Source organism: Mugil cephalus, chromosome 2 (assembly GCF_022458985.1).
Source record: "Mugil cephalus isolate CIBA_MC_2020 chromosome 2, CIBA_Mcephalus_1.1, whole genome shotgun sequence".
NCBI classification, from domain to species: Eukaryota; Metazoa; Chordata; class Actinopteri; order Mugiliformes; family Mugilidae; genus Mugil; species Mugil cephalus.
In genome coordinates, this window is record NC_061771.1 from 11578308 (window position 1) to 11593999 (window position 15692).

At 42.6% G+C, this 15692-nt stretch overlaps 1 protein-coding gene across 5 annotated transcripts in view; it reads left to right on the top strand.

The window, feature by feature from the left end:
* Positions 1 to 15692, top strand: part of LOC125004125 (VPS10 domain-containing receptor SorCS1) — a 145538-nt gene that overhangs the window by 102684 nt on the left and 27162 nt on the right. For all 5 annotated transcript variants that reach the window (XR_007112310.1, XR_007112311.1, XM_047578514.1 and 2 more), the window contains exons 5-14: positions 1367 to 1440; positions 4408 to 4472; positions 5851 to 5969; positions 6173 to 6262; positions 8271 to 8450; positions 9791 to 9937; positions 10794 to 10896; positions 12868 to 12944; positions 14860 to 14951; positions 15305 to 15412. Coding sequence is in view for 3 of the 5 variants with exons in the window: in XM_047578514.1 (XP_047434470.1) it covers positions 1367 to 1440; positions 4408 to 4472; positions 5851 to 5969; positions 6173 to 6262; positions 8271 to 8450; positions 9791 to 9937; positions 10794 to 10896; positions 12868 to 12944; positions 14860 to 14951; positions 15305 to 15412 (1055 nt within the window). In the remaining 2 variants the exon portion in view is untranslated. The remainder of the gene's footprint in view (positions 1 to 1366; positions 1441 to 4407; positions 4473 to 5850; positions 5970 to 6172; positions 6263 to 8270; positions 8451 to 9790; positions 9938 to 10793; positions 10897 to 12867; positions 12945 to 14859; positions 14952 to 15304; positions 15413 to 15692) is intronic.

The following is a 15692-nucleotide window of genomic DNA, read 5'->3' on the forward strand; positions in this document are numbered from 1 at the left end:
TGGAAGATGATGCTCATACTTTTACACTTCTTATGTCCCATTGATCTCAAATACCTTGGGCAAATAAAAAAAGCAATATCAAACAAAAGCTTGGGTTTCAGGAGGATAATATGAAAACTATTATCATCAAAAATATGTAATACAGTATGTTTTATCAAGATTCGTTTCTAATTAATTACACTAAATAAATCAAAACTTTGGGTTCTTCATTCATGTATCGTCAAACATTCCTGAAAAAATATTAAGAAATTATGAATAACCACTGCTTATAATGAGCATCTTGCAGAACTGAACAAAATGTTGTTGTTCTGTGTTCTCATGTATGTTCAATGACAATAAAGGATATTCTAGTTTATTCGATTCTGTTCTTATTAGGAAACATTTTCTTATGTTTTAGTACTCCAATCAACTACACAGAGAATACTGGATACATAATTGGAAAAAGAATTGAAAAGATTGCTACATACAACAGTTTAATATAAAAAAATGAATATGGTTTTGCAAAAATCTTTCTTCAGAGAAATCACTTTTAAACATATTCATTGCTGTGACCGCCACAACTGAAACTCCATTCACCTAAATCACACCACAGATGGACAAAGACAACCAATCCCATTGCCAGAAAACGCTCTTTTATTGTACGTATGCTGTTTAACTGAATCCACCCTTTAACGTCGCTCTAATGCATCTATTTGTTTGACGAGGCGTCTGAAGCAGGAGCTTCTGAAGTGCAGCCCTCAGAGGAAAGAAATTGAGGTTTCCTATTTTTATGTACATCACTTGTGCCCTTTCTGTGCACTGGCTAAATCTCAACCATCCAGTCATTCACTCACTCGTGAACAATGGCTGTATTGAGACCACCCATTTTTCTTTAGCTCCTTCCCTCATCTCCTCCTCCCAATCACAGGCTTGTTACAATAAGACACATTTCTTTAGTGCAGGTAAATCTGTACTCTGCACATCAGTCTTTATAGTCCCATCCTCAGCTTGTCTGCAGGGTTTAATCCTGTAGAAGGAGGGAAGGCAGACAATCCTCGACTCGCTAATGTCCTTAAACCAGGTTATTCCTCTGCCCTGTTGAGATCTTAATTTCTAATCTAATTTAAAAGCGTTATGTGAATGCCGAATGTATGTTTCTGTTATGTTGTGAGAAACCTCATCTCCCACTCGTCGATACGCTGCTGCTGCTGCTGCACTTAAAGTGCTGAGTAAATCGACGTGTGAACACAGTCCCACAGTACAGTCTTCTGCAAACGCAGATAATTTCAAGGGCAAACACGAAAACATTTGACACCAAGGTGCTCGAGTCGTGAAAAATGAACATTTGACTGGTTGCTGAGATGGGTGTCTGGTTGTCTTGCTGCAGCTCTACAGCTCGGTGGAGTTTGGGAGGCGGTGGCAGCTGGTCCATGAGAGAGTGGCTCCCAATCGTTTCTACTGGTAAGTACACAGTTCTGTACATTTTAAAAGTAATGATCATCAGGAAGTGCCAGTTTGACCTAAAATAGAAACGAAAATTACATCATAAAATGGAGGAATTGTTCAGCTGTGATTGTGATTCATTTTCGTTTTGGGTCGATTCGGCACAGAATCAGTAGTTCTGAGGTGTAGGAATGAACTAAACGAGTATTGTCAATTCTTGAACACTCATGTAATTTATGCAGTTCTGCACACATAGTAGCTTCAGTAATTACTTGACAAGTACTGGGGAAAACTGCTGAATTTTGAAGCCAAGTGTAGAGTAGTTTTGACATTGTGAGTGTCCTGTACTGACGTCACCGGTACTCCTAAAAGTGAGGAGCAGATGAGCCATGGAGGTTTTTAAGGTTTTCATTATTCATGTGTCTGACATGCCTGACAGTTGCAATATGTGACTGGCAGTGTTCAGCTGCGGAGAGAAGCTTCAGAATCAGTTTAAGCAGCAATCAGTATGACAATTTAAGTAATTTCATGGCTTCACTCGTCAAGGCCTCCATGATCAAAATGTTCTCATGTGGACTTTTTTTTTTCTTGCATTTTTTCCCCCCACCAGTTCCCACCCAATTAATTATTGGATGCATGGTTGTTGCATTGCTTCCTGGTCTTCCTTTTTAGCTCACCACAGGTGCTGTCCAACCCAGCGCTATCGAACATGTCTGCCCTCTATGCAGTAACTAACACATAACAAAAAGCTTTCACCTCAACAAACTGCAGAGGAACTGTCGGATAGTAACAAGCTGGGCAGCCAGGAGTGAAGGGAGCCTGGAGGGCTGATTCTGCAGAAGCTGTCAGAGTTCTATTTTGGGACACTCACTGTGCAGTAGGTGTGGTGGTAGTCCAGGTAATGAGGTTGCAGGGGGAACTTGTGTCTGTCGTATATGGCCTACAAACATGTAAGGGTTTTTACGGTGACCTTTAGCAGCACTGGGGCAGAAAGAGCAGTGACGGACACAGCGCTGTAACCACCATTCACCTATAAGCAGTTTGTTAATTTTGTGTGTGCAGTCAATTGAATATGACACAGATAGAGATGGGATTTGGATGATATGGGACTCTGTGAAAGGAATGGATCCACAAGATCCAGCTCCCTTCAAAGAGCCGTTCAAAAGACTGGCTCATTTCGATATATAACTTAGAAATCACTTGTCTGGATGGAAGTCCGAGTCTATCTAAACTATATATTCTAGATAGACAGATGCTTTGTTTAGCGGGTCAGAAATTCGGTAAACACAACGAACCCAGTCCACTGCTATGCTCACCACTAAACCAGCTCCATCACCGACACCGTCTCAAAGCAAAGCAGGAACTTCGTGAGCAACTGTCAAACACAACTCACAAATGACTCTGTTCCGGTCATTTGTTTTAAAGAGCCGGTCAATAGATCCGGTTCATTCGTGAAGGTCACAACTCTAATTACAAATCTGTGCAAAAACATCCAGAGCTGCCTCTGTGAGATCTCTCCATCTCACGCCAAAGCACTACTTTTTTCTCCACATGTTCTGGCCCTAAGTGTATTCAGAGACCACACCTGTCGAAACTATCGACTGTATAACAAGATGAAAAACCCCTCTTGGCAGTGAATGACTGCTCCCAAAGCTAGATTTATTTTTATGTGTCCTTCTTCATAGGCTGATGTTCACCTCAGTAACTGGTCTGAAATGCATTCCCTCATCCTCGTGTCTCAGCAGCCAGGCAAGCCAAGAAAATTCTCCCCCTTTCTCCAGCGCGTCATCTACTCGGACGTATTTTGTCCTTAAATATCTTCAACCCCCAAATGAGCAACTCGTCTCCAGTTGTCATTGTTAAAAGCACACAAAGGAACTCACCGACCAGCCGCCAAGTAATTACAGAACAATGGCGACACACCAGAAAAGTGAAATGCCCACATAGGCCACTCTTAGGGTCCAAAGTTCCGCCTCCGTGTGTCTGCATAGATCCGTTGCAGAAGTATAAACCAGGCTTAACTCCCAGTTCATTAATAAAAGGGCAGGAGATGAGAGGTTGAGTGACACTTAGAGGTTGGCTGGAAAATGCCTATTTTAAGGTATGGCCACGCTGATGGTCATTATAGGACATGCAGTTTTTAAGACCCTGTGGTCCAACTTGGCCCAAACCATTTTTTTTTTCCATTGACGCTGCTGTAGATCTATTTCACTAAGTGCTGAAAATATACAAGTTTTAACAAACCATGTATTATTCTCTCCTGCCTCTCGTCCGAATGGATTATTCAGTGAAAATGGAAATGTGGTCCGGATAAGTAGGCCACCGTATTCATGGCTGTGTTTCATCTGGGTAATCACCAATACTACCAATAAGTATAATGATCAGAAGCTGCGGTGGCCTCTGAGAAAGGAATGAGGAGCAGACACAGTGATGCACAAACACTCCTTTTTTTTTCCTCCCGTCTGCTTCACATTTATGTGTGTTGTGCTACCTGTCGACACATTCTCTCTTCCTCCCGCCTCTGCGTGTGTGCTATCTTTTCTTCTTCTCTGATCCCCCAGTCTTTTTAATACATATTTAATGCCGTAATGATTATATGCTATTCCATCTGCGGGTATCCCTACTGTAGTGGGAAAATCAATGGCTTTTCCTCTGCTAATGATGTCAGGAAACGTCTTCCTCCATCTTTCTCGGGGAAAAAAGGACCTTCTGTGTGCTCTGAACACTTAGATCACAGTAAACCTGAGGCCGTCTTTTCTTTACACGTTAAAATGCCTTCCACAATGAAGACAAAGACATGACAAAGACAGGCAATTCCTGCTGATGTTTACCGCGACTACCATAGCACTTGACTTAACCCCTCTGTCTTTATAAATCTGCAGCACACATTCACTCGCGTCAGACAGCAGCTACAGAAGGTGGCATCTGCCCAAAGACAAAAAGACCAGTAGTGATATTCCTGAAACACATTTGTCTGCCTTTCAGGTCGAAAATGGGTTTGGACAAGGAGCCGGGCTTAATTCACCTGGAAACCAGTGTCACTGAAGGACGTGAGTAATTGAATTCTGAGTTTGGTGCTCCATTTTCTGTTGTCTGTGTACTACATTGCGAGAACTGTGCTAAACTAGATTGAAATTGGGACTTGTGTGGACAGTTCTGTTGTGGGATAATGCACAGAGACAGTGGAAATGGCCGGATCTCGGAACACATAATGACAATGCATATTAGAATGCTTTTAGGAGCAGGTGATTTAGCTCACTCGTGCTTGTGTAGGTGCAGACATATATCATGACGCTGAATGCTTGGTTATGCTAGTACATTTATTGTATTTTTTCTTGTTGGATGTCAGAATCCTTAGAGGAAATTAAATTGAATTACTTAGTTCATCATTTCAATTAGATTCTTCCTGAGCAGTGTTTGACTTTCTGATGGTGGGAGATGTAGTATCCAGTCACCTAAAGCCCTATCCAGATATGAAGTGGCTTCAGTTTGTTGTTTACTGTTGGTCGCTAGAGGACGTTGAAGGTTCTGGTGACCTAGATAACCCTCTTGTATGTGTACCATCCCAAATTTTTTTGCAATCGTATAGACGTTGCCATGTCTACTACCATCTGAAAATAAAATAACTGTCAACGACTGCTCCTCCGCTGGATTCATCTGACTCTCAGCCCCCTATTGGGAATTTGATGGGAACCAATGTCATATACAGGGTCGTGTCAATCGACGGTATTGGCTGCTCCATTATTCCTCAAAGTTGAGATTAGTCCCCCACTTTAACATCTTCAATTTTTTTTCCAATATCACTACAACTTTCAGAGTTTTATTAACATTCATGGTCTTCTGTCACCACATCACTGGCAGTCTCCTTAAGTAACATTATTTGTTGTTATTTGGCCTCACTTTGAGGAAGAGCAACGGAAAATTGTTGGCATGTCCACTTATTACTTCTACAAACATTGTTTTTCCCCTCTTACCTCTAAGGGTCCATGTCTCCTTTCTGTCAGAACACTCTGAGCCCAACACAACAGAGAAAAGCCAATCAAGCAAACACGCAGAGCAAACACCAGTCGTTAGATGTTACAGTCACACAGCCAGAAACTATCACTACTGATCATGTGCGCACGAAGGAAGCCGACACATATTTGGCAGAAGCTAACATGCGGGGACAGGCTCACTCCCAGTGCTGCGATTGAAGGCAAAGAAAGCAATTGGCCTCTCTGGTCATCTGTCATCCCCTCCAGCCGACTCCTCCCTTACTGGGACCACTTTATTGACACGAGTAATGTAGGAGGCCAAACGAGGCCGCCCGACTCTGGGTGAAGGCTGCCTCTCTTCATTGGCTAATACCATCCCTGATGCCATGGCTTGACGTTTGTGTTTGTGTGTGTGTGTGTGTGTGTGTGTGTGTGTGTGTGTGTTTGGGAGCAGAGGCGCTGTATGTCACCTGCAAGCTGCAGAACTGCACAGATGCCAACAAGGGCAAACCATTCCCCGGCTACATTGACCCCAATTCTCTGGTGGTGCAAGATGAGTATGTGTTTGTCCAGGTAGGTAATTGTCCTGTTTACTCAACAGCGTATGTGGGAGGAGGGGGGGCGGGAGCTGAGGTTCTTCTAGGAAATTTTTCAAGGTCGTGTTTGGAAAGGTGTTTTTAACAGACGATTGTGAGGACCTGTGGTGTGAAAAATCTTTTTCTTTTTTTTTTATGTGTTTCCAAAATGTTTCCACTCAACGGTTTCATCACCTCAAGGTGTCAACTGGGGGGAAGCCAATCTACTATGTGTCTGCTAAAAGAGAAGTCTTTACACCGATGAAGCTGCCCAAGTACACCCTGCCCAAGGTAACAAATATACAACCTTATTCCAGTTCAAATAAAAAAATTAAAAAAATACTAAAGTATGAAAAAACTGAGAAAAAAGTTCACATTTTTGTACTACAGTTTCCTACATTCAAAGTACAGTACGCTTCCAGTTCTGTTTGTATCTCTTTGCTCTGTTATTTATGATCAAATCAAGACCAAAAGTAAGTCTCAGTGTATTGAGAATTGTTATTCCTTGGCGCTCAGTGTGCGCGGCCTCGCTTATCACGTCCCCATTGACAATTAAGCATGTTTTATTCAATCAAGCCCTGGGCGTCCCGGTTGCCATCAGCTCGCTGCAAGGTGCTACTGGCGCAGTCAGCGGTAGATGAAGCACAAAACCAAACAGCATGACATCTGCTGCATAATCTCTGCCCAATAAGCCAGACAGAGAGTTAACGATCACTGCGTCCTCTTCGCTAAAAGACGTGAATGCAGAGCGTGAAGCAATTCTGATGATTGACTATGATTAAACACGGCAGCGAGTAAGAAAAAGGAACGTATACAATGTAAAAGAGTTTCTCATTAAGCTTTCACAAACACGTACTCAGGTTAGAGGCTTATTTTGTGCATTTCACACAAATACGCTTAAGAGATTGTCGTCGTCTTATATTGAAAACATAAAATAGCTAATAATCCATAAATTGAGTTGTACTGCAGCTTGATTTGTGTAAGTTGAGCAGCAAAATGTTCAGTTTCTTTTAAATTTGATTAGGGCTGTCAATACACGGAAAGTGCTAATTTGATTTCCACAGTAAACACACATTACAAAAAGTAATTTTTATATATATCCGTTTAAGATGTGAGGAGAGATAGAAGAGATGGTTTCAAGTTTCTATTAGTCTTAATCACTTTCTCAGCTGCTCAGAAAGCTCAGTTCATCACTCAGTTCACATCAACAGTAGAGATAACTTTGTTCTTATCCACAGAACCATCTGGCAAGATTTTAAATCCAAACTTGTCGTTCAAAAGACTTTTAAAAAAAAAATCTATTTCACTTTCTTTCAACTTGTTTTTTCTTTTTGTTCTTTGGTATTTTTGTCACTTTTGGCTCTACAGGCCATGTTACTACCTTCCACAGGCTAAAGTTGCTTACTAAGGGGCACACATCAAACTCTACCTTCTTTCCACAGCACTGCCACTGCACCCAGTGCAGTGTGATTCTCTAAACTACAAGACGGGCCGAGGTCATAATAACGGAGCATGCATGTGTTAATTAAAGTGGCTCAGGAGGTGGAGCGGTCGTCCCAGCGTGAACTCCACTGGTGTATGATTGCGAGTGAGTGATGCTTGGTGGTAGTCGGAGAGGCCGTAGGCTTGGCAGCCATGTTTCCATCAGTCTGCCCCAGGGCAGCTGGGACTACTGAGGTAGTTTACCACCACCGGGGTGTGACTGTGTGAGCGAATGAATAATGCATTGGATTGTAAGCTCTGTGAGCATCCAATGGAAGAGTGCTATATAAAACCAATGCTACTAATTACTCATTAAAATAATTACCATTGTTAAAAGGGATTTGTGTGTTTCTATCTATAGCAATCTATGGGTGAGCATTTTCTGTTGGTAACAATGTGGCTGCTAATTCATTTCTGATGAACCAACACTGAAAATACATTCTCATAAGTCTTATCACATCCGTAGGGACCACGTTCATGGATACAGACCTGACGGTTTTAGATATATTCCTGATTTATTTGGAGCTTCCTCTCCCAGCACATCCAACAAGCTATTTATATTTTATGCTTTTAATATTTAATGTTAATTTTTATATTTATCATACTTTCTGATGATGACACAATGTACTGTATGTCACTATACTGTGACCGAAAAGTAATCGATTTCATGTGATGATGTTGTTATTCTTACAGTTCAGACCTGGTCACATGTCATTTTTACTTTTCTGGTTGATCTCATTGTATGAAGTTACAAACATAGAATAATCAGAGTTCTGTGAAGAAGTACAAACCACTGACATGGTCGCCATCCTCCCAGGACCTGCATGTTATCAGCACAGATGAAAACCGCGTGGTGGCGGCCGTACAGGAGTGGAACCAGAACGAAACCTACAACCTGTACGTGTCGGACACGTCGGGCGTCTTTTACACTCTGGCTCTGGAGAACGTGGTCAGCAGCATGGGTCTGGAGGGAAACGTCATGGTCGACCTGTATGAGGTAAACACGTCTGCGGTAGCCTAGCATAGGCAGACTCGGTTGTTATCAGAATATAAGTCTGGTAACACACAGTTTGATTATAGGGCATGTTTCAACTGATACAGAGTGCTGAATTCAACTGGATGGTCCTACAACTAAAGGCAGAGGCAGTTTGTTGCTAACAAATGAAACTCTGTGGCACTCGGTTGATGTCTCAGACTACGTCGCTGTTACTCTTCTGTCCATCACCGCGTAAATGCCCGCCCAAACAATTTGACATCTTTACTGAAGCATAATCAGTTTCCAAGTGACTCCAGATCCACATTACACCAGAAAATAAATAAATAAGAATGAGCATGAGCAAGGCCATGTTTGCAAAAAGAGGAGGATTTAAAATTGGCTCCTGGTGTGACTCTGCTTTAGTTTTTCATTTTCTTGTTAAATAAGAGGCCTTGCTTGATGAGCGCAAGTTTATTACAAACACATCAATATTTCTGAGCTTTGAGGCAGAGATGATGAAATGCACTGCTTTTGTCATTTTGCAAACAACCCCTAATGCCGCAGGCCTACAGCGCTCAAAGCACGTCGCGTGAATACGAAGCAGCTTCGAAGTGCCGACATCAGCAAATGCAAAACAGGTGGATTGTGCCAGGGATATAGATTGTTACGAGGCTGAGATTATTTCTTTCTTTGATTAATAGCTGCAGATATTAGCTCACAAAACGTACGTAATCCAGATGAGCTGTTAAAAGCCAAGGTTGATGCTTTGGAAGTCATGACCAATTGTTTTTTTTTGTTGTTTGTTTTTTCAGATGTGGGATGAAAGTGTATCTCTGAATGAAATGATTAAACCACTTCTGATGCCGATCATGTCTCTCTGTGCCCTGAGCGATAGAATCAAATCCAGTGTCTTGATTGAGGCCGCAACCCAAAACATAGGATATGCTAAATCTCTCCTCCAAGAGAGATTGAAGTGTCTGTCAATTACTAAAGTGGACTTTCATTGCCTGATGCCACTGTCGCCGACTCAATTTTGTATCCCCGAGCTATCCAGCAGGCCTCCGACAGGGAGTCAGATTCATTTAAGACACGCATTGATTACTCACAAGTCTTAAGACGGTCGATCATTTCCCTATCAGTGGCTGTGGCTGTGTTTTTTTTGTTGTTGTTGATGTTGTTGTTGTTGGGAATATAGAAGAGGCCCGCGTACGTGGCTGCACTGGCCTCAGGCATGTGATTTACTTTGCAGTGGTCTGCCTTCATTTTCCGCAACGCTAGAAAATATGAAAATGATAATATTCTTTGGGCATATGAAGCCTGCCCGTGTTTCACTCGGAGCTGTTCTCTCTCTAATTTCCCAGGTAGCGGGAATAAAAGGAATGTTTTTGGCCAACAAAAAGACAGATAACCAAGTGAAGACGCACATCACCTACAACAGAGGCAGAGATTGGAGGTTACTGCAGGCCCCGAGCAAAGACCTGCGGGGAAACAGCATCCACTGTGTGCTGGTGAGTGTGCGTACATGCGCTTCGGTAACGTGTGCGCGCGTCCGTCAAAGAGAGGCCTTGACAGGAGCTGACTGATCCCAGCAGCAATGAGAGTCCGGACTCAGAAAGAGCAGCGGCCGTCAAAGCCGAGTGCTCCGAGGCTGCTGAGCTGAAAGGTCAGCCATTTTGATTCAGTCCAATAAGCTGACCTCCCATTTAAGAAACACAGAAGAGAAAGAAGTGTCAGACAGAAACGCAGACGCTCCTTTTTTCATCCGTCTTTCCTCCACCGAAAGCCTCAGAAATAAGTTGTGGGGGGGCCACTCATCGTCTGGTCGAGTTGAGCAAAAGTTCAAGAAAATTTCGAGTGAAGACTAGAACTGTGTGCAGGGCAATAGGAGAAGACTTTGATTCTGCCAATGCATATACCTTAAAACATCCCTAACCCAACGCATCATGTATACAAACAGCATCACCTTTTTTTTTTTTTTGATGAACCAATTAAGAGATTCTGCTCCCTGCCTCCCCTTCCGCCCATATTATACAGTCATTTGTCAGGAAATGTCAAAGTTTTAATAAACCTCTAAACAGCCCGTCACAACATGGCCTGCACCACTGGCATTTTGCTGGCTGGTAATGAGAATTGTGTCGGTAAAGGTTAACCCAATCAAAATTAATGGTGAGGCCAGCCAATGGGGAAATGGTGTTTGTGATAAAACTTGTGGTGGATCCAAGTCCGATGCAAAAAGCCGCTTTATTCCGGAGTGTCTTTTTGAATTTTTTTCTTTTTTTTTTTTGTCTTTTTAACTGATGCTGCCAGCTTGGCTTGAAAATTTTTGATCACCGGCTTCGCAATCCATTTTGTCTTCTTCTGCAGCCGTACTGTTCGTTACACCTCCACCTCCACGTGTCCGCCAATCCCTACACGTCTGGAAACATCGCCAGCAGGGACACGGCACCGGGGATCATCGTCGCATCAGGTGGGTGAGAATGAATCTTTTCAGACTGACGTTTACTTGAAAAGCAAATCCCCCATTTTTTTTCTGACATTTTAGTTTGACCTATTGCACAGGAATTAATGAGCGCGCTCTCTGCAGTCCTCGGCTTAACAGGTGCTCACAGGTGCTTTGTAGGCAGCGGGCTTAACCGCTCTTGCATTTTATGAACAGAACTGGTTTGCTCATGATGCAGAAAGCAAGTCCAACTCTAAAAGAATGTAAAGTGAATGCATACTGGTGGGATAATCAGATGATGTCTGTGTAGTGCCATTTGCTTAACTCTAATTCAATCCGAGACGACAAAGGAGACATGAAAAGACTTCAAGGCTGTCAAGACGGTTTTCAAGTAACAGATCCATCCTTTTTTTTTTCATGTTCCATCCATGGAAGAATTAAATATCTTTAAGCTAACTCAAAGAGACAAAGACCCCAGAAACCACTCAGACAGATAAAACTAAAAGAAATCTGCCTGTTATAAATCTCGACTCTTAACATCTCGCTATAATCTTCTAAGCAGCCGCATTTGGTTTTTCTCCTGCATCTGTATGTGACACCCTCACCTCTGGAAAGGGGGCAAGGGGCAGAAAATACAAAAAAAAGACATAATCCTCAGGCTCTAGTTTTTAGAGAGACAGGAAGGAAAGCAGAGGTTCGCACCGACTCGATGTAAAGGAAACTAAGAAAAGCAGGAATATGAGATCGGCGGCCCCCCGGGTGGATTCACACCTCAGTGATATTTACTCGCGCATGGACCAGCACTGTCAATAACACATCCGCGCTTGCCTCGGGTGTCTGGAGAAGGCCAAGATTACGCTAAAAGAGTGAGTGCGCGGACCTTTTTGTGAAACACTGTGAATGAAACAGCTTTCAATGAAGTGGGGATAGCACAATCGACGGACTCCGTTTGATCTCCGTCACTCATTCCAGTTACAGGATGGTTAAACTATACACAAGAAAATATTGTTCCTTCTATCTGGGAATTAAAGGAAAAGTTGCTTTGTTTTCATCCTGGGCCCTAATTTTCAGACATGTTCAATGGCATCAGTTTTTTATACATCTTACAGTGCAACATCAAGTTACAATCAGGACAACAAACAGATTCGTGTCATATACAAAAAGACAAGCAATGAGTCCTTATAAAAGGACACCTATTCACTACAAACTGTGCAATGAGTTATTTTAACCGATAAATTCATTCATTATGACCAGATGTAGAGCCTGTTAAAAAGAGAATAGCTCTAGTTTAAAGCTGCTACTTTAGAATAGAAATTAATGTCTGATTTAAAATTACAACCTCTCTATGCATGTGTGTTCAGCCATGAAACCTGAGACACGAACATTAGACTGTAACCAGTGTTCATTAAGTTCGGAGGGAGAGCTAAAGGGACGGCGGAGGGGAGAATCATTTCACAGAGCTCTTGTCTCGCATCTCTGCAGCCGGGTGACAACACTACCAGCAGGTCACCAAAACGTGAAATTTTCTGCTGTTGTGAAATCACTCTCTGAACGTTGGAAGTGTGAAGCAAATTATTTCTCGAGGAGGGTTCAGACGGGTGGGTGGTTGGGAGGGAGGGGGCCACCGTACCTCTGAAAAACTGCCACCTGGCTCCAATTACAAGCTAAATTAAAGCAATTACAGCCGTCTGCGCGGCGTTAGCAAAGCTTGTCTTAATGTGGTCAGAACTGCTGAAAGATGAATACAGTAATCTGGATTTATTGGTTAATTTAGGAGTATGGGCAAATGTCGCGCTGCACAGTAGCTCTTTTGGAGCACTGTAATTACAACCCCAGTCTGCAGCTGCAGGCTTGAACCTCCTGCTGGATCACCCCCGCTGCTTTAAATTCTATCTTTACAGAGTTGGGCTGTATTTGAACTCATTTCCTGTATCTGTATCACTCAGCTCCCTCTCCAAAGACTTCTAGTGGCTCAGTGAATTGTTGTCTCGCTTGCAGGCTCCATCGGCTCAGAGCTGACCACCAGTAACGTCAGTGTGTTCATCACCTCGGACGCAGGGAACACATGGAGGCAGGTGAGTAATGTCCTGCCGTTGGACTGTGAATGCTGCTTACCTTAGCAGTGACATATGGATTTAGACACTACGATATGCTAATATGCTTACTTTTCACAAGGTGATGGAATATTTGCAGACACTTGAAGCCTCGGTCAACTGTCAACACGAGAAAATCAGATGTGACGAGCGTTCACTGACGATCTTTCGCGTGATCCCAGTGTAGAGACTGTCAGTTAAAATCCACGTATTTTCATAGTATTTTAAAAGACTGTTCCAGTTTGCATCGTTGCATCTCTCATGTCATGCTGAAGCCAGATGTATGTATTTGCACCCAATCTACAATATAGCTGATTAAAATTGAAATTTAAGGCATTTTTCTTTACCAGCGTTGAGAAGGGATGAACAAAACTTTAAAAGCTGGTCTATTGTCTTTTTCTGTGTCCAAGAATAAAAAAAAAAGGATGTTTTTTCATATTTTGCAACCAGAAGTTGCCGTTACTCAATGTAAGAGGACATATGAGGACGGTAATGTGTTTCTGGCCAGAGCGTCCAAATACATGACATGTGTCGGTGGTTTTCCTAGCCCAGGCTAAAATGTCTCTGGAACCTTGGACGTGACTTTTGACATAACAAAACAAGGCTTTCATCTGTAAAAATCTCTGCATGCATATGTTATCTAGTAGCTGAGTGTTCCCTGATTATATATAGTAATTTTTAGTTTTTATCTGAAATATGAGGCTTAGTTTTTCTGCAGTCATGTCGTCTTCCCTGCGACGCTCTTTTATTGTTTTGAAAAAACAGCGTACTAATCCGTGTCCATCAATTTCGGTTACACAGCGCCCTCCTCATAGGTGCTTTTACTTTGAAAGCGACATCATCTGGTGGCACACTGTGAAAGAAAGGGGGCTTTTTGGTTTCCGTCTTCTGAAACTTAGAAAATAAAAAGTTAGGGTTTTTTAAAGTTTGTTTATCCCTTCTGGACCCGATAAAGAAAAATGCCTTGAATTTCAATTTCAATTTTTGAATTTTAAAATGAAAATCAAATAACCACTCATTTTTTGTTTTTAATACCCTTTTCTGAGCGGGCAATTCAATGACCAAAATATACACAGACCGATTCCAGCCCTAACTCTAACACGAGATGCTCAGTTCCAGTCGCCACAGAAACTCAACACTTGCCACGATTAAAGAACTATGCCGACACAATAGTGCACAGTTATAACAACGGCGTGTTTGCATATTGTAGATCCTTTGCAAAAGTATAAACCGAGCTTTAGTTTTGCACTCGCCACCTCTGTTGTAGAAATGCAAGGAATGAAAGCGCGGCCTATTTCATATTCGTCTGCCTGTGGGCAGATTATGTCAAAAATAATCGTTGCATCTGTGCAAGGCTTTACAGGTGCATAGCTGAGGTCGGAGCGAAGGCCGCTTACCGAGTGTGACCTGAATTAAATGTTGCCTCTGGTTGCCGTAAACACCAACAGTCTGAATTCAGCCTTATTCAAGAAAACAAACTATCATGTGCAGATTGATCTGCAGGTTATTGGATCAGCTGGCGAGTCTTTCCCTGATGAGATCTACAATGTTGTCAGCACATTGGGCAGACTCCAAAACAAATTGGATTTATGTAAAAAAAAAATCTCCTGGGAGACGCTCTTTGTTCAGATTTGCTCCATTCTGGGTGCCTCATAGTTTACCTCATCGTTACTACAGAAGTGGACAGTACAAAGTAAGCACGACCCATAAAGACTCAAGAGTTATTGTACGGATCAAATATATACAATATCATCAGTTGGAGCCACATTTATATTAAGGTTAAGGTGTGGTTAGGGTTACAGTAGATGAGGGGCTAATGAATGCATGAAGTCAAAGGCAGGTCCTCACAAAGCTAGAAATATAAGCTGCATGTATTTCTGTTCTTTCCTCCCTGCAGATCTTTGATGAGGAGTATGCAGTGCTGTATCTGGACCAAGGAGGAGCCCTAGTTGCAATAAGACACACTCCACTTCCCATCCGGCACCTGTGGTGAGTCATTATGACAGAGACGCCATTTGTCACAGCATGACTAATTCCCTCAGAGGAAGCTCAGTCTTAAGTTAGTCAAACAAAGGCAAATGAGTTTGTCTTCGATATGTGAGGACGATATGATTCTGGTCAGAAACCCAGCAGCTGTGGAAAATGGCTTCTTTGACAATTGTCATTCAATTTCACCTTTCCGTGTTTGAAGCCATAATGAGTCTCGCTCTCAGTGATCAGTGTTCAGAGAGTGCCTCAGTCCTCCGCCGAATACGAAATGACGTTGTTAGAGAACTCTCCGGGTCATTAGCTTGTGCACACAGTCGGGGGATTAGCGCCGGTCCCTTGTTTTGTGTTCGCAGGTTGAGCTTTGATGAAGGGCGCCAGTGGAACAAGTACAGCTTCACCAACGCTCCCCTGTATGTGGACGGGGTGCTGGGGGAGCCTGGGGAGGAGACTCTCATCATGACGTGAGTGTCAAACGTTCGACATGGAGAACTGTCTAATCACATGCAAAAATGTAAGTAACAACACATCAACGGTGTGTGCGTGCGAGCAGCGTGCGCAGCTCCACTCGGCGAACTTCCTGTTTTCGTTTTCACAAATTAAAAAAACCCAACATCAGAACGGGGCCGTCTTCAGATTCTGATCACAGGAGATCAATGCTTTGGCAGCCAGTGACTGAGCATTAGAGGAAAATGATCAAAAACATAAAAAGAAAAAAAAAACAGACAAGAAAACTTTTCTTGA